We start from the raw sequence: 25,425 nt of genomic DNA on the forward strand, positions 1-25,425 counted from the left end.
AGTGGTAATTTATAGGGGATATTTGTATTAAAAGAATCTTTTAAGTTTTGATAATAATAAGAATCAAAATTTTGAAAATAATTGCGGCCATTTTCTATAAAGATGCACACTATTTTCTAACTGGTGCGCACAATTTATATAGGAGATACAGATTAGAGTTTAATCTTACTATTATGAAAACTTTACAATTTTTTAGTGCAAATAGCCATTTATAGGTGGCTGGTCCTCTCTTCAAATTTATATCATCTAGAAGCTTTAGAGATTTCACAAGCTGTCTTCTCTTACACCAAAAATAAAATATTTTCCATTTATACGATCCAATGGCTTCAGACTATTGAGTAATACATGGTAATGCTTCGGTGACACCACTCTGAAAAAAGACAAAAAAAAAATCTACTTCACAAAGTGTAATGCAGTAGTGCACTATTCGATGTTAAAAGTAACAGAAAACAGACATATTTCCTCTGGAATTGGTAATGTTTATACAAGCCATGGATCTGGCAAATCATGAAAGCAATTCAACTCGCGAGCTCAAAATCATAATTTGATCCCAGAAACAATGAGCACTTACAAAGACTACAAGAATTTGTTTCTCCATTCAGCTCTTAAAGATGGACCTTAGACATTCTGTTTAGAAGCATCTGTAAGATCTCTGTGGGCTTGACTTGAGCTCATCATAGTGCAAGCAAGGTGCTTGTGTAAGTCTTTTCGTATGGAGGAAGAAGCCTTGTGTGAATCCATAGGCTTCTGTAAGGTTTTAGTCTTCTGATAAACCACATGGCTATCAACTATCAAGATGGGTTCTCTTGCCAAATCTCAAACACTTGTTGTGTTTTACTTCTGCAATCTTCGAACTTGGCACATTGCTCTGTTTTGTCTGTTTTGCAGTAGAGAGTTTCTCCATCGCATTAATAAATTTTCGTAAGTGCTTGATGTATTCGGGATAAGTTTCTAAGTTGCAGTGACCACCACCCTTGATCCATAGTGGATCATACTTGTCCTTCGACAGCTCCCACAGGCGCTTACCATGAGACCAGTCAACAATGTCATCAGCTGTACCCTGAAAGTAATCAGTTGGTCCGTTAGACCATGTATAAACATGATTCAACTATTTACACATAATAGAAATCTATAAAGATCCAGCTACATGTTCAGATTTACTTGCACTACATTTTATCACAATGGGCCAACCATTTATTAAGATGTCCAAATAATTTGTAATGAGTGAATACCAGAGAATAGCTTGGATACTGGTTCATTATCCCAGCCTACCAGGTTAGATGCCATTTATTTTCTGGTACAGCATAATATTCCCATGAAGAAACAGAACAAAGAAGTCTGAGTTGTAGTATTGACACTCAGGTGTTCCCTTAACTCATTATTCTACTATTCTGTAATCATACATCTAAATCTCAGAGAACTTAACTTTCTTGCAGAAAACAAAGATGACAAAAAAGGGTTGTTTAACTAAGATTGTTAATTATATTGACAAAAGTTTAAGCTGTATGTCCTCCAAATTGCCGCTCTCTTTTGTCACTGAGCATTACTATCCTAGTTTTGCACCATATAAACCAAAAGAGGGTTAAGAGTACCTAAATAAAAAAATAAACAAAAGAGGCAATTTAGAAGCAGATACTTTTAAAAGAAAAGGCCATACTATGCTATCTGTGAATTGCAATCTTTTTAACTAGTCTGATTATGATCAATGATAAGGCATTTGTTGAATGGGAAATAAGTCTGATAATAGGCTGAGTCAATATCAAGCTGGTCAGGTGACAATAGGAAAAATAATTATAACCAAAACTGCCTTTGTGACTAGGTGGTCTAATTTCACACACATTTACTCTTGGAGGATATCTCAAGTTCCTACCATGATAACACAATTATGTTAACCATGATAACACATAGAAGTGTAGAACATAAAACTTGTAATTTGCAATTCCTTCTCTTCTGATATAATTAACTATGGGGTGCAGGTGCACAAAATTAACGTATACTTACATGAATAACCAAAACAGGGCAGTTGACTTGCCGTATTTTATCAACATTCTGCACATAAACAGTTTAGACTTCTCAATAAGATACAAGGAGATACTGTTTTTTTAAAAATTGATAGCAAATCCACAAGAAAAGCATAGGAAAATGAAATGGATTCTGACTTACTTTAAATATGTCGAACCAGAATGTCACCTTCACAGGATACAAGACCCTTATGCCAGAGAGGATAGCACTATGAAGGACAACACCTCTCAACTTTTGCAAGCGTGCAGCTAAGTGCAATGTTGGTCCACTACCAACGGACTGTCCATACAAAATCAGATCCTCTTGTCTTATCCCGTACTCTTTCTTCAGACAATCATAGACAGCTTCTATGTCATAGTATGTGTTGAATTCAGATGGCTTTTGAGGCAGGAGAAATATAGAGAGCACAAAATTAGATCGTGTGTTGAGAATAAAGAACATAATTAATATAATTGATTAGCATTGACTATTATGACCATAGCCAGCATCCTCATCTGTATTTATGTGTGAGAAATACAATAGAATTGAACTGCGTCTCTAGCTATGTCATTTGCTATGCTTAAGCTCAAATATATATTGTGTGAAGAAAAGCATCGCAAGGATGTAACAGTTGGAACCCTCAGAATTGTAATCTTTCAGGTACGACCATATAAAAACAGAGTGCATATATGTAGATATTCAGGAAATAGTGAACTTTATTAGGGAAAATTAACATACTTAGGGTCGAGCATAATTACCATTTTCAAAATTTCTTCGTACCATTATTAGCAGCCACTTTGGCAGAACAAACTAATTCAAGCATCACTAGGCAAGCAGATCATTTCTCTCATTGGAGAAGTCTATACCATGGGAAGGCTTCACAAGATAATTATTACACGCTGAAATGGCAGCAGATGACAAGCACTCTTCCCATGAAATATGATTCTTTTCAATGAGAAAAGTAGAAAACACTTCCATCCTCCATTAGTAGCTAGTAATGCCTGTGGCGTAGATACTACTCCAGGAATCCTGTGTCTATACAATTGCTCTTCTTACACTACTTCATGCAACTTGTGTTACTAGATACTTTCGAGGATTTTTTTGTTAAATGTTGCAGCTTAGCAAGGTCTATACTTAATTCTAAAAATAGTTTTCAATGATTACCTTCCCGCTGGAAGCTCCATAACCCGAGTAATCATAACTGCAATGTTAACCAGAAAAAGAAAAACAGAGTAAATACGCAGAGAATAAGTCCTAAAATTTCTAATTCTTACTATCTTATAAAGAGACTAGAACAAAAATTTCTAAATTACTGATGAAGGAGCAAGTATTATATGTTAGGGTTTCCAAAAATACAGTCAATCAGGCTATAAGTAGCACTGGAATAGATGTTGAGAGAAAGATCAGTTTAGAGGGGAAAAAAAGAGAGATAAAGTGAAAAACCACCACATATGTTCAACTATGGAAATTGGAACAAAAAATAATTTGCTCCAGAAGAAGGGAAAGAACAAAAAGCAATTCTTGCGAATCTTTCGTTGCTCTATGTCATTTTAAAGGCAAGTAAAGCTAATGACAGTAACATCTATTGAGTTATCAAAAAAATGCAAAAGAGAAAAAATATCTATTAATTTTCAATATGAAATCTAAACTAACTTCAAAAGATTCATTTGAATCTGCTTTTCGAGCTACAAATAACGGAGAGATCCTACAAACATCACCTTCATCTGCTTTTCGAGCTACCCCTCACACAAAATAATAATAATAATTATTATTATTATTTTCCTTTGACAAAAATCAATCCAACAAAAAAAAAATTCTAATTATTTGTCACATTATCTGCAACTAGCTTCCTTAAATTCCAAACAAGTAAAGTGCCCTTTAGCAGAGAATCCAAGACTAAAACTGAGATTATTTTTTTTCCTACTAAAATGCTTCTAGATAACAATTCACTCCCTTAAAATGCTCAAATAGTTACTAATCCACAGAAGATAATATAACACAATTCCCCAGAGAATTCTCCAATTACAAAACAATCCACAAAAACGCATCTTCTGTAAGAAAAGGTCAGATCACCAATCAACAAACAAAACCCCAAAACGCTCAAGGCCTCAAGCCTCCATGAATTGCCAGCAAATAAGTAATTCCCAAACAAAAATTACCAAACAGAATACCAAACTCAACGGGAAAAAAAAAATCCCAACTTCCACTTAGAAAACGCCCAAAACCCCCACCCGAGAAGAGGAAACTACAAGGGAAAAAGGGATCGTTCTTATCCTACCACATGATGTTGACGCGGAGGTGGGCGCGGAGCTCGAGGAAGAGGTCGAGCATCTGGCCGAGGTCGGCGGCGTTGCCGTGGGAGTAGAGCAGCGTGAACCGGGCGAGCGGGTGGCGCCAGAACGTCGCCACAACCCGGTTACCGGCACGTGTCTCCACGAGGTGCACCTCCACGTCCTGCCCCGGTCCCACTCCGGTGAGGCATAGCTTCCCCTCACCCGCTCCTTCTCTGAACACCTCGTACGTCCGCGGCTCCGGCGGAAAGAAGGCGAACCTCGCCGCCACCGACGACGTCATGTTCCCCATTTGCCCGTACCCAATTCTCTCCCTCCCTCCCTAATTTTTTTGTGAAGAGGAAAGGAGAGAGAGGAGGAAGGGGAGGAGAGGAAATATAGAACCAGGTGGCGGAGGCGAATGGGTGTTAACTGTTAATTGTTAAATTTATTTACTGACGTATTTTATTTAATTTTAAGATTTGGGGGAATTGGAGGGTGGAGATTTCGATGGATTGGACCCGGAGGAGGAGGAAGGTGTGAGTTTCTGTTGCTTGCTGTCGTGATGAGCTGGACAACTGACAAGCTAAAACCCAGGAGCTTAAGTAGATCCCCTCATCGACTAGCACAGTTGGCAGCATATTATTGGCTCCCCCAGAAAAAAGAAAAAAATTCTCTCAAATTTTTTTTAGCAATGGAGAAAATTAACTGCTACGAGTCTGATGCTCTTAATCAACATTTGGTGCAAAATATACCCACTAGCCTGAGTTTAAACTACATTCAAATTCCATACTCCATGCACGCAGCACACGTAGCCAGCCAATAACGATCTGATCCCACCAAAGGAAGGAGGACCTCGAAACCTACGCTATCCCGCGGAGCATCGTAACGATCCCAAAGGCGAAACGACCCAGGATTAGATTTAATATAATTCCGATGTATGAATATTAACAAAAGTGAGGCGAAAGAGGAGATGGAGCACGGATCGCAAGAACGGATGAACGGCTGGAATTCGGTCAAAAGCTGGCGGAGACTTGTCAGACTTGGGGGAGTTGTGGTCAGACATTCTTTGTGGGGAGCTGAAAGGCTTTGCACAGCGGACCGGACGGTCGTCATCAGTTGTTAGAATACTAGGTGGGAACGGAGATTTTGCCAACTGTACAACTTCAATTTTACCAAAACAACCTCCCAAAAGTTCCAATTTGCGTACCTTCAAAATTAGCTCTTAAGGCTGAAGACGTCTATTTTCTATATCATATATATATATATATATATATATACTTTTTTGTTAATAACTAAATGCGCACTATTATATGTGAGATTCCAACCTCCTTTTTAGTACGAATACCCCTAAAACTCAATGCATAATTATTATAATAATTACATTTTCTTCTTCCATCAGAACGTACCAGTACCACATAAATTCCCTTGTTTGAGGCTATCATACTCCATCTTTGATATCTTTTGTGACAAAAAGTGCGAACATAAAAGGCATTGCAATTAAGACACAAGTCACTTCTTAAAGGAGTTGAACTCTTTGTTAGTTCATTTATTTTCTTTTGGAAAATTAAGCAGGTGTTTGCTATAACATCGACATTAACTTACCTTTTTTTAAGAATACCGCTTTTTGTATATATATATATATATATATAGATGACAACTAATAAATAAAATATAACATCATTTAATGATAAATGACAAAAATAGTGTTAATGAACTTTTCAAATTAAAATAAGCACGACCTTTTTGCATAATACAGGCAAATCAGGATAAGAACTTTTTATATCTTATATTACTTAGTAGTTGATATTTTGAATTATTTTTTTTTATCACTAAAAAGTGAGGGATACAATATAACTATACAATTTAGAGCTCTATCTCTATTATTTAAGATATACAACTAGTTTAATAAACCTTTTTAATGCTCTATGCCGATAAGGTGAATAGATCATCGATCTCTTGAAATAGACAGCCACCTTTATGCTTGGAGGAGCTAGTTGTTGGAATGCAATGCATGCACCTCTTGTTCTTCCTCTCTCTCTCTCTCTCTCTCTCACCAAATGGTATCATGAAATGTAGTGAGCTTTGCTTAAAGAGGTTATGCTTTCAAGAGCAATCATTGTTGTATATTCTTAGTTACTTCTCAAATCTCAAGCTATATAAAAAATCTCCAGCTACCTGAATTTTGCTATTGCTCATTTCTCTTTATTCTCCCGAGCTGGATATGATGCTGTTGCTTCTTCTGTTGGCCGAAGCAATTTGTCCTACACAATGGCTGCATGACAGCTGCACGTTGCATCCAAAGATGGCTACATGCACACTGTTTTCACACTTCAGTAGATTCTAAAGAGTGGGCTTCTTTTGTCTGCCTCTACTCCCAACTAAGAAGACATCAAGGCCGAAGATCGAACTGGAAAGGAATCATCCCCCTCCAACATGGAGAACATTGGGGAAGCTCGTCTTTGAACTCTGTGCCCCTTCAAAGAGAATATATGATTGGAAGGAGCTTTGGTAAAGATGCTCTTTGCTCCTCTTAATCACTTCTCCAGCTCCAAAGATGGTTAGATGGTATTAGTTTTTCTTTTCCTTTTCATATCACCACTTACATTTTTATATTTTTGACTTGTTAGAGATAATCTTGTTGTTAGGTAACAAATCAATAATTCATATCATATCTTTAACACACCGGCTCATATATATACTAGTTTTTAAAATTATAAATAATAGAATATATGAATTACATAAGCTAAACGAGATTTAAACTCTATCAAAAAAAATTAAGTTGTTAGATAACAAATCAAATTGGGAGGGGATGAATTTTACGTGTTTTTATTTTATAGCAAATGCTCCTTAAAAATAGGATGGGTCAAAATTAATCTCTCTCTCTCTCTCTCTCTCTCTCTCTCTCTCTTTTCTTTTTCTTTTCCTTCTTAGCCCTTTGCTTTCTTGTTAGGACCACAAGTCCATTCTTTTGAGCAGCAATGTTGCCTTTTTTTCGTCCCCTTTTGCGGATGGATTTGGACTATGGTCAAACGGATAAAGAACAGATGGGTCAACAAAGATTGGTATGCGTGTGGAAGTTTGCGCCATGAAATAGAAAAGATTCAAGGGAGCAGAGGGCCAGGATGTGATGGGCTCATGCAATTCTATTCCACCTCCTGAAATGATTGGAGTGGTCTTCTTTGTTGTTATCCAAGCCAACAAAGTTGGGTCACACTTCTCAAGTTGCTACCTCTAGCTGGGCTGAGATAAATCCTTAGCTTCACCAGTAGATTCTTTTCTTTTTACGAGGAAGAATTAAATTTAGAGCATAAGCTTTATTATAAATAGCTTCAATCCTTCGGCTACTGAGGTAATTCGTAGAGCAGTTATTACTTGGGTTTGATTACATTGGATCGGGTCAATGGATTTGAGAACAAGCCTAGGCCCGACGCGATTGTTAATCGGGCTCGATAATTTCAACCCATCCCGACCTAACGGGCTGAAATATTTAGACTCGACCCGGTCCAATGGGTCAGGTTTACTGGGCCGGGCTATGATCGGAGATGGTATAATGAACTATTGGATGAGTGGACAATACCCAAACTGGGTGGGCATCTTCGGGTTTCGCTTGCGTAGTTGCGTGCCAGGAGAAGCTCGGAGAGGGAAGCGGACCACATGCCCTTTGATCCAACATCCCCGTCTCCGATCGAAGGAATCCAAAGAAGGAGAAGCCGGCGTTGGCATGGGGAACAAGATCGCGAGGACGACGCAGGTCTCGGCGTCGGAGTACTATCTCCATGACCTGCCCTCGTCGTACAACCTTGTGCTCATCGAGGTGCTCGATCGGGGCCGCTTCTTTAAATCTATCATCTGCAAGCACGACGAAGGCCTCGTGCTTGTCAAGGTCTACTTCAAGCGCGGGGATAACCTCGACCTCAAGGTACGCAACTCATTTCTAATTTATTTTCTCGATTCGTATCAAAAGTTCAGATTTTTTTTAATCTCATCTTATGGATTGTCGACGCGTAGGATTATGAGAGGAGGTTGGTTCTGATCAGGGACACATTCCAAAGTGTTCAACATCCCCATGTTTGGCCCTTCCAGGTTAGCTTGAATTCCTCCTCCTCCTCCTGCTCCTTCTCTCTCTCTCTATGCTCCTTTTCGGGATCAATAGTATAGTAACAAAAGGATTTTTTGTGCTTCCTTTTATAGTTCATATGTTAGGCGGGTTATTGCAAATTGGAAAAGAAAGGATAACCCAAATAGGGCTCTCGTAGGAACTATGGAAAGAAGGTTAATGCAATTTTGGTTTTGCGGATTCCATGTCTAATAGGAATTTTATGGTTTTATTGGATGCTGTAAGTGGAACTCTGGGATTTAGTGTAAGTTGATAATATAAAGAAATCCAGGTGATGGGTATGATAGAATTTAATGGATGGCTTTCTTGGATATGAGAACCAGAGTGATCGGGAAATTATTGCAATAAGCAATACCAGTGATGGATTCACGTAATTTGGAACTCTATGGATTCAATTTCTAAAAGCTATAACTTTTAGTAGTTCTTAGATAATTTATGTGGGAAACTGTTATTTTGAAATTGGCAATAATAGTGTACTTAGAGAGATGGGTAATTGTGTAATCAACATGACCCATCCGATGATAGTTCATGCAATTTGCAATGCTATGGGTTCAATTTCTAAATATGAAAAAGGAAATTAAAGAGCACGGGTATGATAAGGTTGATACAAAATGTTAAGCAGAACTGTTGAATCAACGGTATGCTACTTTGGAATATCTCTTTATCATTTTCCTTCCTGGGATTTTCTTCTAAGCATTTGGTTACATTTGTAGTTTTGGTTCGAGACGGATAAGGCAGCATATCTGTTGAGGCAATATTTCTTCAGCAGTCTTCATGATCGGCTGAGCACGCGGCCCTTCCTCAGTCTCATTGAAAAGAAGTGGCTAGCTTTTCAGGTACCGAATCACAGCTTGTTCACAAATAAGGGGAATTTAAATAAACTAAAGAAAATATGAGTTTCTTTTAATTAGAAATAAACTTCTTAAAAATATTGGTTCCAGTTACCCTTTTGTGTGGTCTCATGGAAATTCGATTTTGGCAATTTCGGTGGTTTCACTAGTTTTGGTTCAACTTTGGCCCCAAAAATGTCAGATATCCAAAAAATCATATAGGACAATCGGGCGACCTAGAAACCAGGAACTTCAAAAGATTTTTAGGAAATACAGTGATTTTTATACGACTGTTACATTTGAAGTACCATTGATTTCCTGTCTACATCCATTAATATATATAGGAAACATAAGTTAATGAAGATATTAGTTTATAAGATGACATACCTTTCCATTTTTAATTGGTATATGTATGACAAAATGGTTTCTATGAATGTAGATCATATAGGGTTAGAGTTTGAACTTATTATGGTTTAACTCCAATATTTTTTGAATCTTCATAAGAATTCTGGAATGTACACATTGGTGTCTTCTCGACTTCAACTTCCTCTTATTTGTAGGGAAAGCAAAGGCCTAAACCATTAAAAAAAAGAAATGCAAGGATTCATCAAAAGAACATTATCTCTTTTATAACATGTTTTACCATATATATTGAGCTTTGAGGGAAAATCATTACTTCGATTACAACTATTGAGATTAGTTAATGCTAGCCAAAGGTGTTTGAAACCAGCTGAATAGAGTTGAAACTTGAAACTGGCCACAGAAAGCAAATAATAATGAGAACCACCAAAGCATAGGCAATTTCATATTTGTTTATTCTGAATCTTTCACTTTTCAGTTTAACTTTATACCTTTTTTCTGCATTAAAGCAACTATATCGAAACCATACTTACTTGGTTTGTGCTACGGAATGTTATTTTACCTCGATATTGTACTGACAAAAGAAGTTTTTTTAAATGTCTTTCTATGCTGTTCGTGTAAAGTTCTTTTTTATGTTTTCCCAGATATGGTTGTGGACTTAGCTCATTTGGTTGTGCAGTTACTCTGTGCGGTGGAGCAAAGCCACAGTAAGGGAGTTTGTCATGGTGAGAACTGTGAAGCATCTTCTGGAGGCAATGAGTACTTATTATTAAATTAAAAAGATGTTTGCTGAGAGTGGGCATCTTGTTATAATTTGCAGGTGACATCAAATGTGAGAATGTTTTTGTCACCTCTTGGAATTGGCTATACCTTGCAGACTTTGCATCTTTTAAACCAACATACATACCGCATGATGATCCATCGGACTTCTCATTCTTCTTTGACACCGGAGGAAGGCGGAGATGTTATGTTGCACCTGAAGTAGTTCCTCTTCCTCTTGCCATCTTTGTTTTGTTTTGTTTCGTTTTTTTTCTAATGCTATACAACTTTCATCAAATTCATTTGTTGATAGAGGTTTCTTTAGTGTTTATGATATTTATAAGAGAATGATTTAACTCATCATCCCTAATCTTTCATGCATAAACTGTTTGTTGCCAAAGTAAGTATAGAGGTACCTGAATCAGCCTCCTTTACATTGGTTGCAAGAGTATTACCGGTTTCATGACTTTCCCCGAACATGCTCATTTTGTTTAGTAACACACCTCAGTTTCATGACTTTCATTGCGCATGCTCACTTTGTTTGGTAACATACCTCGTGGTTTGTTGTTGTCAAAGACAAAGTAAATCATTTAACTGTGCTGTGGAGTCAAAGTTTCGGGTGGAAATTTTTACAAAATGATACTTGAATTCAATCCTTTAAAGGTCTCACAACACATGCCACATAAAGACCTTTATGCTAAGGTTTGCAAAGGAGAAGGTGGTGTCTACCGGCAAGAAAAGAGGACAATCTATTTCTTTTCATAGCTAGTCTAACTGATAGCTTATCATATCCTACTTTAAGTGATAGAGGATGTGGATCCTATTTTAGGTGCTAATGGATATTGACTTATTATAAATTGATTCTCTCTGATCCGCTTCATAATTTAAGTTATCACCATGTGATCATCTTCTCCATGTGATTCAGAAAAAATATCCTAGCACGACCATGGTTTCTTCTTTGGCTTTTCCACGTGGCTACGGAAGGTTCAACGAGGCTTCATCCCCTATGGCTTCTCCTTATGACCGCAAGAGGCCTATGTGAGGCTTTTCTCACTCATTGGGAAGCTTTAAAGTCTTTTGGGTGGTGTTGTCAGCACTCCTCATGTCACGTGCTGACCTAGCGTCATTCATGGTTCATGCTGGTCGGCACGACAATCCATGCTTGAATTGATAAAAATAATTTCCACCTGTCTTGCATCAGTCTCTAGCTTGTCTTGTTCTTTTTTGAAAGTAGAGCTGAATTTTATACTCACCAAAAAGAGTTCATATGAGAACACTTTAGTATGCTTGAGATTCTTTAGCTACATGATCACTACATGGCTGGACGACTTAAATAAACTGTTAACTTCATTGCTTTCTAAAAAAAGAATTTGCCATGTACAGTATATCCATATTACTCTAGAGCAATTTCTCAACTACATTTGTTCTACTTCATTTATGTGAGTTTCATGTGAACCCTGTTGTTAAATGAGGTTTTGTTTTCTTTTAATTAGAATCTCATAAGAATCTTAAGGGAAGTTTTACGATAAAGCTATTGATCTTGTTCTTGCACTTCTGATGGAGTGTACTTGCTGGTTATTAACTGTTTGTAGTATTATAATATTCTGATAAGTACCTTACTGAAGAGATAAATCAAATTAAACTTTCATTATCTTCTAGCGATTCTACGAGCATGGAAGTGAAGCCCAAGTTGCACCAGATGCACCTTTAAAGCCATCTATGGACATATTCTCTCTTGGGTATGCATAATTGTTCTTCTAGCTGATTATTGGAAGTTAACTAAATTTATGCTCCTTTCTATATAACACTGTGCTTACCCCTAGATGTTAAAATTTGCTACTGACTTTAAAGGAAATGGGAAGCATATGCATGTTATCGTGATTTGACATGTAATAGTTTGTTCTTTAATTTACAGCTCTTTTTCTTATTTTTCTTTGTCGAACTAGTCCATTTGTGTGCCATTATCTAAAAGATCTTTCTGAAATAGGTGCATATTTATATATCAATCCTCAATCCAGCCACCTTCTGTTTTGAATATAATGTGTCCAACTGGTTCCTCCTCTACTTTGATTTGTAGAAAGAGGATGACTCGTTACTGGCTTATACCTTAGTCATTATCGGTTATTCGGCTTATATATTTTTTGTTCTTGGTAGCGTAAAATTTGTAGTTAACATCAGTTAAAGAAGAGACATTATTTTCTATTGACTAATGGACAATATTTCTATCTACAATTAGGTGGTCATGCTCCCCATTTACTAGCTTAAGTTTTAAATGTTGGGAAGTGAGACCAATTGTCAAACTAATCTCGCTATATTGATGTTTGGCTTCTTGATTGAGTTGGATATTTACTTCTACTTTTTTACTTCATGGCCTTTAAGGGAAGTTTTTCTTGCCCAAGTTTCATAATGGATTACCTTTCAAAAGGTAAATTTGTTATTTCTGTTATTATTATTATTGATCCATAATTTGGCACGAATTAAGAAAAGCAAATAATTTTGTTTGTATTGTTACGAAAATAACATTTCTAGTGATGTGGGCAAGGTTGCACCTCTCTTGCTCTCTCTCTGTCCTGCAAAGTTGCTGAGCCATGTGCACTAGGGCCTTTATCTGCTATACTAGGGAAGTTTGAACTACACCAAAAGTCCAAAAATTGGCTATATCTACCAAAACTAAAAATAATTTGAATTTATACTGCCAAATTGTATCAGGTGTTATTCTGGAAAGATCTTCTCTTAGCAAATAACACTCAAATAATAAATCAGCATCGATTGTTTTCTGAAGAACGATGATCTGATAATCATCAGATGTATCTGTTGCTGATCATTGTTAAAACCTGGCAGTATCTTCTCTTTTCAGGTGTGTTATTGCTGAGCTTTTTCTTGAGGGACAACCACTTTTTGAGCTGTCTCAGATTCTTTCTTATCGCCGAGGACAACACGATCCCAGTCCAAGCCTAGAAAAGGTGTTTTTGTTTATCCTTCCTCACTTTCAATTATATAGAGTTGCTTTGCTTTTTCCCCTTTCTTTCTTTAACTTGAGAGTTGAGTGAGCTTAGTACTTGTAAAGATCTGCTTTGACCATAAAAAAATTCTGATTTATGGTGATGTACAATACTATACTTATTTTTGAAATTTGGCCTTCATTCTATTTTTCTAGTTGGTTTTGACTTTTGATCCCATGATTGAAAATATATGCCACACTGTATTTGGTCAATTTAATTTACCTAACGTCAAACTAAGCTTCCATTCAAATCCCTAAAGGTTCTAAACACTAAAGGGTTGAACATTCAATCCTCATGGCTGTATCTGCTGATTTCTTTTTCATTATTATTTTCTCCTCCTCGAATAACTGCACTTGTCTCTTAGGCAATTTCCACAATAACATTTATGACCGATTTCTGGATTTAAGAGAAAACTTTGAATTCTTTATATTTTCCCTTTCTTAACTTTACCTCTGGGAATGCACTTTCTATTGCCTCCACCTCTTCAAGTACCAATGCTTTTCTTGATTATTAAATGTTTCACTATTTATGTGTGCATGTGATTGATGATTAAGTAGTATATATTTATCCTCAACTGAAACTTTGTCTTATCTTTAATTAATTAAAGCTGAATACAGACGTGATTATCATCTCATATATCTTGATACTTGAAACCAAATCTAGAATCTCACTCCTTGTCGGTCTGAAAGCTGGAATTGGCATAAACATGACCACTTATAAGCTCCAGATGTTGTTGTCTACTGTGCTGCACTTTGCTGGCACATAAGAAGCAAGTTCCTGTTTGCAGCAAATATGGTCTCTTCTGATGATGACAAGAAGTGAAATTTATCCATTTAAGATCATGAATATGCGATTCTATATACACTTATCTGTTTTCACTACACTTCCTGACTCATAGTTATTTCTTGCTTTAAATCAAGATCCTCTATCATAGTTTGTTTGTTTCCGCTTATTTGGATAAATATACAATAAAGTTAAATGCTTCATGATTGCAGATACAAGATGCTGGAATTCGGAAAATGATACTTCATATGATTCAACTGGACCCAGAGTCAAGGTTGTCATGCGAAAGTTATTTGCAAAGTTATGCAGCAGACGCATTTCCAAGTTATTTCTCACCGTTTCTTCATAAATTCTTTTCCTGCTTGGTTCCTCTTGACTCAGATACAAGGGTATAGAAGTTTCCAATTATATTATGTGTAACTTGGGAAGCCATTTATAATCTAAGTACAATAGTCTTAATAAATCAAAATTATCTCCATTGCAGGTTGCAGTGACCCAGAGCGCTTTCAGGAAGATACATGAGCAAATGATGATAAGAGATTCAGCTCAGGGAACATCTGAATCTTGCGTAATTTCCGGAGTCAGTAATACTACCTCTGAACAGCAACGAAGTAGGAAAATCATAAACTCACCAAGGGCCTCTCAAGAGATCAAAGGTGAGTTAGAGAAAGGAAAATCTGGTGATCAGATTCAGATTGTTGGAGATATTACTTCTCTTCTAAGAGAAGTAGAACAAAGAAACCATCATTCAAGTGCAAAGACAACAAAGGAAACTGCTCAAAATGCTTCACAGCCATTAACTTACTCAAGGCAGCATGCTTTAAACAGTTTCAAGGGTCAAAAGGAAAATAAAGCACCCGCACCCACTTTGAGAAAAATCCTAAAAAGCGACTTGAATTCTTTAATGTCTGGATATGATAGTCAGTGGGACACATTTGACATGCCTTATTTTCTAGGAACCGAATGTAAGATGAATTGCGAAGGCATGGTATTGATTGCATCACTACTCTGCTCATGTATACGAAATGTCAAGCAGTCACAGTTGAGAAGGGCTGGTCTAGTTCTGCTTAAGACTGCTTCGCTATATATTGATGATGAAGACCGGTTGCAGCATGTAGTTCCCTATGTAATTGTAATGCTTTCTGATCCATCTGCAATTGTCCGTTGTGCTGCTTTGGAAACATTAGGTGACATTTTGCCTCTTGTCAGAGACTTTCCTCCTAGTGATGCAATGATATTTCCCGAGTATATTCTACCAATGCTATCTACTCTTCCTGATGATCCAGAGGAAAGTGTTAGGATTTGCTATGCTAGCAACATCTTTAAGATTGCTCTGACTGCTTACAGATTCTTGATTCACTCTCACAGCTTATCTGATGCAGTATCTCTTGATAAATCAGATCTTGCTCTTAAATCACAATCTGTTGCTACAGAATCACCAAAAGATAGGCATCATGATAAAAGTGACAATCAGCTTTCACAATTGAGGAAATCCATATCTGAAATTGTGCAAGAATTAGTTATGGGGCCAAAGCAAACTCCAAATATCCGCAGAGCTCTTTTGCAGGATATCGGTTATTTGTGCTACTTCTTTGGTCACAGGCAAAGTAATGATTTTTTGCTACCCATCCTCCCTGCATTTCTTAATGATCGAGATGAGCAGCTACGGGCAGTTTTCTATGGTCAAATAGTTTATGTCTGTTACTTTGTTGGTCAAAGAAGTGTCGAGGAATATCTTTTACCTTATATCGAGCAGGCCTTAAGTGATGACATGGAAGCCGTCATTGTTAATGCGCTGGATTGCTTGTCCATGCTTTGTAAAAGTGGTTTTTTGAGGAAAGGGATACTTCTTGGCTTGATTGAGAAAGCCTTTCCCATGTTATGTTATCCAATCCAATGGGTAAGAAAGTCAGCTGTCGCCTTTATTGCTTCTAGTAGTGAGAGCTTAGGCCCAGTAGATTCATATGTGTACCTTTCCCCAGTTCTACGCCCATTCTTTCATAGTGAGCCACCTTCTCTATCTTGTGAGACAACTCTCCTTTCTTGCCTTAAGCCTCCAGTCTCAAAATTGGTTTTCTATAAAGTTCTAGAGAATGCAAGGAGTTCTGACATGTTGGAAAGACAGAGAAAGATATGGTATAATTCATCAGCCTACTCAAATCAGTGGGAAACTATTGAACACACCAAGAGAGTTGCAGGAGATGTGAGAAGTGCTGTTAGTAAAGAATCCAATGCTCAAGGTGGAAGATACGCCGGTAGAGCAATGCAAAACACTTATCTACCAGTTCTTGAAGATGTCGCAAAACTGAGAGTTGTTAATTCTTCCCATAATGCATCAGTTGACATTAGAGATTCACTCTCTTCTGACAAGTTGCAATTTTCTGGCTTCATTTCACCACATGTCACTGCTGGTAATAATTCCTTCTGTGATGGAGTATCTGAAGGAATACCCTTGTACTCTCTTTGCATAGATAAACGTGCAGCTGGAGCTGTTTCTGTAGGATATGATACTTCATTACACTGGAATACTAAGGGAGTTACATCGTCATGCATGCCTTGGTTGGAACCTGTCAATAAGCCTTTAGGTTTATCTAGTTCTGTTCCACCCAAACTTGTTTCAGGTTCTTTTTTCAATATCAACACCAATGTCAAGTCAGTGCAAACATCAGTGCAGGATGCAGAAGGTAATGAAACTAATCAGTCTGCACATATTACCAGAAGATTTCAGGATGTTGCTATTTATGACAACATGAAGGGCAGTTCATCGATAACCGGAGATGATGCGTCACAATCTGATGCAACTGGATTGCCCTTCAGCATAGGATCATCAGTTCCAGATACAGGATGGAAGCCTCGTGGAGTTCTCGTGGCACATCTGCAAGAGCATCGTTCTGCAGTCAATGACATAGCCATATCAAATGATGACGCCTTCTTTGTGAGTGCTTCTGATGACTCCAGTGTTAAGATTTGGGATACCAGGAAGTTTGAAAGGGACATTGCCTTCAGATCGAGGCTGACTTATACTCTAGGAGGCAGTCGGGCTTTATGCACAACTATGCTTCGTGGTACTGCACAAGTAGTTGTTGGTGCAAGTGATGGGACAGTGCACTTGTTTTCTGTTGATTATGTATCTAGAGGTCTGGGAAATGTCATTGAAAGGTATTCTGGTATTACTGATGTCAAGAAGAAGGAAGTTGGGGAAGGTGCAATTCTTAGCATGTTAAACTGTTCTACTAGTGATAATTGTATTAGTCAGACAGTTCTTTTTAGCACCCAAGGTTGTGGGATTCATCTTTGGGATACAAGGGTTAATTCAGAAGCTTGGACGTTTAAATCTGCACCTGAAGAGGGATACATCTCTTCTCTTGTAATGGGTCAATGTGGGAATTGGTTTGTATCAGGATCTTCAAGGGGTGTGCTTACTTTGTGGGATCTAAGGTTCCTTTTGCCTGTGAATTCGTGGCAGTATTCTCTGGTATGCCCTGTGGAGAAGATGTGCTTGCTAATTCCACCATCGAACTCCACATCTTTTATTTCACGACCTTTAGTTTACGTTGCAGCTGGCTATAATGAGGTTTCGCTCTGGAATGCGGAGAATGGAAGCTGCCACCAGGTACTGAAAGGCCACATATATTTCGTTGAGAGACTTACACAACAGTTTCATATTCTATCATATATATATTAATAGTTTTATATTTCTCTTGGGATCAACAAAAAGGAAGAGGGCAGTCCATGTTTCAATAATAAGTTGTCGGACCGTCATATTTTTCTATCTACATATGATACGAACTTCATGTACAACAGCTGCTAGTTTGTTTAATAAAAAAATTTCTCATGTAGAAGAGGCTACCCTGATAGAATAGCTGACCTTTATGTTGTGCGTACGTGTATGGCATACATGACAATAATTTCATGAGTTCTTGTTCTGTTCTCAGGTATTCAGAACACCAAGCAGTGAAAATGAAACTGAAGTTTCCAATGTCCCCAGAGCATTGGCAAGGCCTTCTAGCAAGTCAAATTCTAAGCAAGATGTGAAACGAACTAATAATTCTAAATATAGAATTGACGAATTGAATGAGCATTCACCTCGGTTTCCAGGTACACGGTCGTTGCTTCCCTTGCCTGGGGGAAACTTGTTGACCGGGGGCACTGACTTGAAGATACGCTACTGGGATCACACCAGGTCTTTACAGTGATACAAAATCTCTTATCTGCACTCGGTCATTTTGTGGTTACTTTAATCATTCTTTTGGTCAATAACTTGCAGTCCTGATCGGAGTTACTGTGTCTGCGGACCTTCAACAAAAGGAATTGGAAATGATGAATTTTTTGACATAAGGTCTAGTTTCGGCGTACAAGTTGTGCAGGTATTTTTAATATCCTCTCTTTGAAATTTGGTCTGGTAATGTATCTGGTAATTTCAACTTATGGATGATAGATGTTCTGCATGGTTCTGGTACAAATTGACATCCTACCTAGAACTTATCATATTAAAATTTCTTCAACGAAGATTTTACTTTTCAGAGGACAAATCCTTATACCTAATATTTTGGCATGCTAAATCATGTTGCTGTTTCACATTCAAGTTTTGAAGTTTCAGTTTAGTTTAATAATTTGAAGAACCCTAATGATCCGCTTGGATGTAAATCAAAGTTGTATGGTACTCTGTAGTCCATGTTGTGCTGTTGCATAGATAATGACAAAGATTTATGCAGCTACATCTTTCTCTAGCTTTTCTCTACAGATGTTATCTGAATTAGACTGAAACATTTCTACTTATTTAGTTGATTAACACTTGTGAATGAGGAATGGTTTTCCTTGAAAGTAACTGCCCTTCTTTTCTTCTGAGAAGATCATAAGAAGCTTGCAATATCAAACTAGTAATGCTGACTCTCTCTCCCTCTCTGTTTGCAAAATCTTGAACAGGAAATGAACACCAGAGCCACGTCAGCCAAATTGACTCAGAAAGCTCTACTTGCCGCGGCAGCCACTGATTCCGCCAGTTGCCACCGTGATTCTGTCCTCTCACTGGCGTCTTTCAAATTAAACCAAAGGATGTTGGTATCCAGTAGTAGAGATGGTGCTGTTAAGGTGTGGAAATAGAAAAGATAGAAGAAGCTTCACAAGCTTGGGGTGTATATAAATGAGTTGGTTTAAATGGAATATAGGAATATGCAAATGTAAAGAGAATCAATAGACATAAAATTGAGTTATTTTATCCTTTGAAGTCAAGATGTCTATAGAAACATTAATTGGTAGATTGATCAGATTTTATTTTCTTTTAAATGATTGGATTCAGAAAAATGGAAAAGCTGATATTAATTTCATTTATTTTCAAAATTTTCCTGCACGATCACATTGTGTATATAAGGTTACTTTTGAAGGAAAACAAAACAAGCAACAGAGGAAAGACCTTAACTTTTAAGCAGGTCATACCAGAACCAGATTGCCTAATTCTTTGTCTCAGTATGTAATATATCGATTATTCTCACTTCTATGTATTAATTAATCAAACAAAAAAATTTATGAACACATCTATCAATAAAAATGTAACAACAATTCGCATTCGAGCACTAATTAAATCTATGGTTCTTATTATTGTTGTATCTATACTTGCAATTTGGGATTGGCCTATAAAAATATGCCACCTGCTGCTCCCATTCACTGTGGCGACGGAATCTTTCAAGCCTTGGACGCTCTTTAATTTTCTAACTCTTTCCTCTTGCCTTAATGCTTCTACGGTCGTGGGCGGTGAGCTGGCACGGCTACCCAACCTCTCCTCTTCCTTTTGCCTCTCCATTCTCTTCCTCTTCTCTTGCCTCCTCGAAATCCAATCACCCAGTCATGCCGAGTTCCGTACGGGTCGCAGTAGTTGGAGACGTGGTGAGTTCGATGATGGTGCCTCATCCTTTCTCGTTCCTTCTCCGGATGGCTTTGGTTTTGTTCGAGTTTGGTGGTTGATGTTCTTCTAATTCACATAATCCTATTTGGGTCTTTGGTGTTTTATCCGATTTCGACATAGATGTGTTAACTTTTTCTTTTGAATTCTTTTGTCAAAATAGGAAATAAAATGCCTCACTCTTATTGAATTTTGAACAATTTCTTATATTTCTGGATTATACGCTCCTATCTTGCGGCAAGTCTCACAGATTCGCTCTCAATTTCATGTCATGTGCTGTTTACCTTGTGGTTTAAGCAATGGAAATAACTCCCTGTTATTCTTACATGAAGGAAGTGTTCAAATATTATATCTTAGTAGAAATGAAACTATGATAAAAATGTGATGTAAGATTGGATTGAAGTTGACTTTGTTGCTTCCTATTAAATCTTAGGTTTAAGTCGTAGTATTGCCTATTGGCTTGGCTTAAAGCGAGAAGAAGAAGAACCAAGCTCCTAGGATTGAAAGTAGAAGGAACCAAAAACTAATCTGTCTTCTAAGTTGACTCTATGTGGAGATCCCCTACATGGTGGCTAAGCTATATTAAGCCTAAATTGGCTTGGACTATTAAGTAATTAAATCAAGAAAGATAAGCACCCCCTTGCCTGCATCAATAGTGTGCAACAGACTCCGTGCATCATAAACTTTTTTATCATTTGTACTTTCTCATGCTCATACATGCTTATCACTTTAGTTATGTCTATTAACTGATGTTATTGGCCTGTTGAGCTAGTAGGAGATACTGCAAATAGAGACCTGTTTTTAGGTAATTACAATTTTATATGATAGATGTACTTTCCAACCTTGGAACAGCTGGTTGTACTTCATGCTAATTCAAGATTTCTCAGAACATGAAGTTGAAGCAAGGAAAAATATTTCTCTAAGTCCTATAGTGGATTTTTGCATTTTCATGCTGCAATTCATAGTTACAAAAATATGATAATGTCTGTATACAGCCTATATTATTTACTTGTAATGCATGTCTTTTTTTCGTTATTATGCTTCTCAAAATGTGGTGCCATTTATAGTTAGGTGTTATATTTGTTGCTAGCTGATGTTGATGGTAGGACTAAATTTTCACTAATTACTCTTGTACTTGGATTATTTAGCATGATTTTTGGGATTTGGAAGAAGATTCAAAGGCTCTTTACTTTCTGCAGGTAAATTATATTCCTGAAGCTTTTGGTTTATAGGCCCACTCAGATCTATTTGTAAATATTGAGAAATAACAAGTTCCTTAATACTTACGCTTTTACCATCAAAAGTTAGGAAATTTAGCCTTTTCATATGGCAAATGTTAATAACCCATGAAGCTTGTTAGGTTGATTCTTTTACATGTAATTTTATATATATATATATATATACTTGCATTATATATGGTTAAACATTAATTTTTACCATGTTTGTGCCCTTCCTTTTTTTAAACCTCCTTCCTTCCTCTCTTCGTTAACTTCGTAAGAGAAAGTAGTTAAGGATGGATCATTTTTCAAATTCACATGATGGAGGAGTTTTTTTAACACTTGATGCATGATTGTCAATGTGAAGTTCTTTAGAGCTTACCTATGTACTTTAATTTAGTTGACATGATAATTGATAAATATGAAGTGTCACTATCTTTGGTGATTTGGACTCTTTATTTGTGTCACTGCCATTGAATTGTGTTGCCTCCTCTGCTCTGATTTGAAGCTTCTTTAATTTGTTTTTCTCTTTGGCCTGAAAATTGATAACCCCTCATTGGCAGAAGCCTCATGCATAGGTATGCCTATTTTATATTGGTTGCTCTAATTTTCTTTTCTTTTCATTTTGCTTTAAATGTTGCCACCATTGATTCGTGACTTTCTTAACCTCTGATGAATCATTAAATTTAAAATAGTGTACTCTAAAGTAAATATTCATCAACTGATAATGATATTCACAATTTGTCATATTGGGTGTTTCTTTCTTAATTTTGAATGGTCAATAATTTTGAGGTCTTTTTTACTTCAATGTCTTTCAGTTCCCACTTTCATCGAGGCTCTCCTTACACCTCTTTTCCATTTAATACATTTCTTTAGTTTCAAAGATTATCTTGTTGTTATACAAGCTTAAATTGTTGGAGTAGATACTCCTCAAAAGGCTATGCCATCTAGCTGTTACAAACTGAGGCATCACTTTTTCATCGAAGTTGATATCCTCAAGAAGGCTTGTCAGTTGAAGTATGTGTTGCTTGTTATGCTTGATTTTGCAGTTTCTGAATCATCAGGCTCTACAAAAGAAGGGGTTTCTAATCTATTTGAAAGAGGGAAGAAGATGAAAATGACAAGTATAATGGGGACGACATCATCATACATGCTCATTGATACCTCATCTTACTTTTGAGTGTGCTTTCAACACATTTGACTTTCCTGTGAATGATGAGTTGCTTTAAATAAATATTTATCCTCCTGGATTCATTCTTGTATCATGAATTTTTCTTTTGGCTTACTATTAATTCCAAGAACTATAATGAGAACATATGTTTGGATGTCATTATGTAAATTCTGCGTTGTTTCTTTTCCTAAATCTGTAAATGTTCATGAGAAACAATTGCTTTATCTTTCTCCTTTTGTTACACCAGACATTCTTACTTGTTTTTAATGTGAAATGCAGCCTGATTTGGTGCTGTTCACAGGCATGTTCTTTTTCCTCTTCATCTGGCTCCACATGATGTAACCTTATCATTGCACAAATTCTTTCTGTCCAGTAAGATTCCAACTTCTTCAATCTTCTTTTTTCTTCATTGCAGGTGATTATGGAAATGAGAATGTTGAACTTGTAAGGAGCATTTCAAATCTGAATCTACCAAAAGCAGCAATTCTGGGGAACCATGATTGTTGGAACACTCATCAGTTCTCACGGAAGTAAGCTTTATGCTTGCAACATTTCTTTATCCAACAGAAAGAGAATATAACTACCTGACCTAATTATGTGTTTCACTTGGCTTCAGAAAGGCAGATCGCGTCCAGCTTCAACTGGAATGGTAATTTTGTCGATCTGTACTCTCCAATCATCCTTTTCGACAGAATTTTCTTTTTGATCATTCATGTACTTTTAGTCACAGTTATTAGAACCAGAATAAAATTGCCCTTATCTAATGATCAAGTGGCATGCATTTGCCAATGACCAGTCTCGGTGAACAGCATGTCGGGTATAGGCGTATGGATTTTCCATTGTTGAAGCTCAGTGTTGTTGGTGGCCGACCATTTTCTTGTGGGGGAGACAGATTATTTAGGCCAAGGTTGCTGTCTATGAGGTTAGTTATATCTTCTAGGGTATAAAGGGAAATTGATTTTTTCATTGATCTTCATCATTTATGTACACCAGTCATCTATTGAGACATTGATCATTTCTTATCTTTCTCATATTCTTATCTATAACATAAGAAGATAAATGTGTCCTGTATGTAGTGGATGTGTTTTTGGCGCTGAATGATCACTAATTGCCTCCTAAATCTTAAGTTAATAGTAGATTACAGCATAGTACATCATAACACAGGCCATGATTTGTTGGTTGGAATGTGAACATCAATTAGGAAATGTCATGTTTAAAGAATGAGTATAGGGAACATGAGGTTTAATGTTGAGCAGTTGTGGTACTAAAATAGAGACGGGTGGATTTATTTTCACGTTGTTGGAATAGTTCCCATTGAGCATACAAAGTTATGGACAGGTAATAACATCAAAATAGGTTCGTTCGGGTTTGTCCATCATACATCATTTAGTGCACCATAAGGAGAATCGCTTGCTGATCAGATATTTTTTACACAGTCATCTACATGTCTTAAGTTTATGAATTTGCAAGGGTACCAATGATGTTTTCATTTTTAGCATCATTTTGTCATTGTTTCCTAAATTTGGGCTATCTCTAACTTAAATAATTGTGGCATGTAGATAACTCAAGTAGGTTGCTCAAAAAAATGAAGCGTAAGAATTTAATCTGCTAACTTGATTGGTCATCTTGGTGGATCAAATCCATATGTGGTCTCACAAATCATAGTTCCCAATAAACATAAGATAAGTTGGGCATTTGTGATGATTATACCCTATGATTCAGAAACACTAGGATGCTGCTGTTTCTAAATTTGATGTTACTGCAAGGCAGCATATTCTGAGGCACCAAATTATATCAATATATCCAAGGTTTACCAATATATATCTGATGAATCTTTATCTTAAGTAGGTATGGTGTAAATGACATAGAAGAAAGTGCTAAGAAAATCTACGAAGCTGCTGTGGAGACTCCGGAGGAGCATTCAGTCATACTTCTTGCACATAATGGCCCTACAGGTTGATAAGATGCCAAAGTGCATGTGTCTTATTAACTCAGTAAAATATTCAGGTAAAATTTTCTTGACTTTGTTCAATTGTTGTGCTGTTCAGGTTTAGGTTCAAACGTGAATGATATTTGTGGAAGAGATTGGGTCTTTGGAGGTGGTGACCACGGCGATCCAGGTAATTGCTTTCATTTAGTTAAGTTTTTCCTATGAGTATCAGATTTTATTATTCCTTCGTTCAACTCTTGCAGATCTTGCTCGAGCCATATCTGACATACAAAGAGAAACCTCAATTTCCGTCCCTTTGATTGTGTTTGGGCACATGCATAAAAGGTTAGCCTATGGAAATGGTCTCAGGAAGATGATTGTGGTTGATACCAATCAAACTGTGTACCTGAATGGAGCTATTGTGCCAAGAGTGAAACAAATAAAAGAGAGCAGCCTCAGCAGCAGCACTGGTGAGGAACAGAATCAGCTCCAAACTGCAGGGTCAGTAGATGCGACCTTGCGAGCATTCACCTTAGTAGATATGCTGGATGGGAGGGTGGAGAAAATTATAGAGACATGGGTTTTAGTAGCTGGAAGCAAGATTCAAATCAAAGAGGAGAATGTACTATTTAAGAATTCATGAGTTAATTTTCTTTGCTAAGAGAGATATTTGATTACAGGGCTCTCATTCAATGAGATCATAAAGATTGATTTGAAGAGAGTGCTGTAATATTATTTGAATGTAAAGAAGAAGAGCCAATAAAGGTGTAAAAATATGTTCTAGATCTTGCCAAGAAAATTGGCCCCATAAGTTGTAAATGATATTGTATTTCAAGTAAAATTTTTTCTGTATGACACTTTTCATGTATTAATCTTGTTTCTATGGGTGAGAACTAGTGGGATTATATCCAATCCGATCCGTATTCGCACCAGAGTTTTGTTGGATATTGGTTGAGATTTTTTTAAGGTTCAGTATTTGAATTCATATCTGAATATGACTAATACTATGTTTCTTAATAAAAGAAATATACACTCCTATCAGCTGCATCCTTATGATATCCTAGAAAAATTATAAATAATTCA

At 36.9% G+C, this 25,425-nt stretch overlaps 3 protein-coding genes across 6 annotated transcripts; 2 read left to right on the forward strand and 1 right to left on the reverse strand.

Annotated features, from left to right (window-relative positions):
- Positions 1-433: 433 nt before the first annotated feature.
- Positions 434-4,847, reverse strand: LOC140780646 (uncharacterized). Its single transcript, XM_073126337.1, has 5 exons — positions 4,280-4,847; positions 3,166-3,202; positions 2,164-2,400; positions 2,002-2,049; positions 434-1,060 (listed from the first exon to the last, which is right to left on the reverse strand). The coding sequence occupies exons 1-5, from the start codon at positions 4,582-4,584 to the stop codon at positions 785-787; spliced, it is 903 nt and encodes a 300-aa protein (XP_072982438.1). The 5' UTR covers positions 4,585-4,847; the 3' UTR covers positions 434-784.
- Positions 4,848-7,849: 3,002 nt separating this feature from the next.
- LOC140790896 (serine/threonine-protein kinase VPS15) lies at positions 7,850-19,352 on the forward strand. Of its 3 annotated transcripts, XR_012109474.1 has the most exons (13): positions 7,870-8,193; positions 8,283-8,357; positions 9,105-9,227; positions 10,261-10,306; positions 10,402-10,562; positions 12,000-12,079; positions 13,198-13,303; positions 14,338-14,514; positions 14,610-17,600; positions 17,686-17,738; positions 18,061-18,308; positions 18,393-18,492; positions 19,052-19,352. XR_012109474.1 is itself a non-coding variant. In XM_073141212.1 (12 exons), the coding sequence occupies exons 4-12, from the start codon at positions 10,228-10,230 to the stop codon at positions 19,226-19,228; spliced, it is 4,257 nt and encodes a 1,418-aa protein (XP_072997313.1). In that variant the 5' UTR covers positions 7,850-8,193; positions 8,283-8,357; positions 9,105-9,227; positions 10,226-10,227; the 3' UTR covers positions 19,229-19,352. The 3 variants fall into 3 exon arrangements, 2 of the variants coding, with proteins under 2 accessions (XP_072997313.1, XP_072997320.1); XM_073141212.1 differs by having other exon boundaries at positions 7,850-8,193; positions 10,226-10,306; positions 14,610-17,738; XM_073141219.1 differs by having other exon boundaries at positions 7,856-8,193; positions 14,610-17,738.
- A 439-nt stretch (positions 19,353-19,791) lies between these two features.
- On the forward strand, positions 19,792-25,214 carry LOC140780374 (uncharacterized). 2 transcript variants are annotated; one of them, XM_073125883.1, is made up of 9 exons: positions 19,792-20,008; positions 21,173-21,223; positions 22,692-22,713; positions 22,828-22,942; positions 23,029-23,061; positions 23,209-23,334; positions 24,261-24,367; positions 24,461-24,532; positions 24,606-25,214. In XM_073125883.1, exons 1-9 carry the CDS (start codon positions 19,856-19,858, stop codon positions 24,983-24,985), a joined length of 1,059 nt encoding a protein of 352 aa, XP_072981984.1. In that variant the 5' UTR covers positions 19,792-19,855; the 3' UTR covers positions 24,986-25,214. The 2 variants fall into 2 exon arrangements, with proteins under 2 accessions (XP_072981984.1, XP_072981985.1); XM_073125884.1 differs by lacking the exon at positions 21,173-21,223 and having other exon boundaries at positions 19,858-20,008.
- Positions 25,215-25,425: the final 211 nt, after the last annotated feature.

The sequence above is a fragment of the Typha latifolia genome, chromosome 1, assembly GCF_019914945.1.
Source record: "Typha latifolia isolate L0001 chromosome 1, TyphaL0001v2, whole genome shotgun sequence".
Lineage (NCBI taxonomy): Eukaryota > Viridiplantae > Streptophyta > Magnoliopsida > Poales > Typhaceae > Typha > Typha latifolia.

Excerpts from the sequence above, each read along its gene's own strand:
- LOC140790896 (XM_073141219.1), top strand. The coding sequence starts at position 7,996 with ATGGGGAACAAGATCGCGAGGACGACGCAGGTCTCGGCGTCGGAGTAC. Across the intron at positions 8,358-9,104 it reads CCCATGTTTGGCCCTTCCAG|TTTTGGTTCGAGACGGATAA; the intron begins GTTAGCTTGAAT and ends TTACATTTGTAG. Across the intron at positions 10,307-10,401 it reads CAGTAAGGGAGTTTGTCATG|GTGACATCAAATGTGAGAAT; the intron begins GTGAGAACTGTG and ends TATAATTTGCAG.
- LOC140780374 (XM_073125883.1), top strand. The coding sequence starts at position 19,856 with ATGCTTCTACGGTCGTGGGCGGTGAGCTGGCACGGCTACCCAACCTCT. Across the intron at positions 20,009-21,172 it reads TCGCAGTAGTTGGAGACGTG|CATGATTTTTGGGATTTGGA; the intron begins GTGAGTTCGATG and ends TGGATTATTTAG. Across the intron at positions 23,335-24,260 it reads CCAAGGTTGCTGTCTATGAG|GTATGGTGTAAATGACATAG; the intron begins GTTAGTTATATC and ends TATCTTAAGTAG.
- LOC140780646 (XM_073126337.1), bottom strand. The coding sequence starts at position 4,584 with ATGGGGAACATGACGTCGTCGGTGGCGGCGAGGTTCGCCTTCTTTCCG. Across the intron at positions 3,203-4,279 it reads CTCCGCGTCAACATCATGTG|TTATGATTACTCGGGTTATG; the intron begins GTAGGATAAGAA and ends TTAACATTGCAG. Across the intron at positions 2,050-2,163 it reads TCTGGTTCGACATATTTAAA|AATGTTGATAAAATACGGCA; the intron begins GTAAGTCAGAAT and ends GTTTATGTGCAG.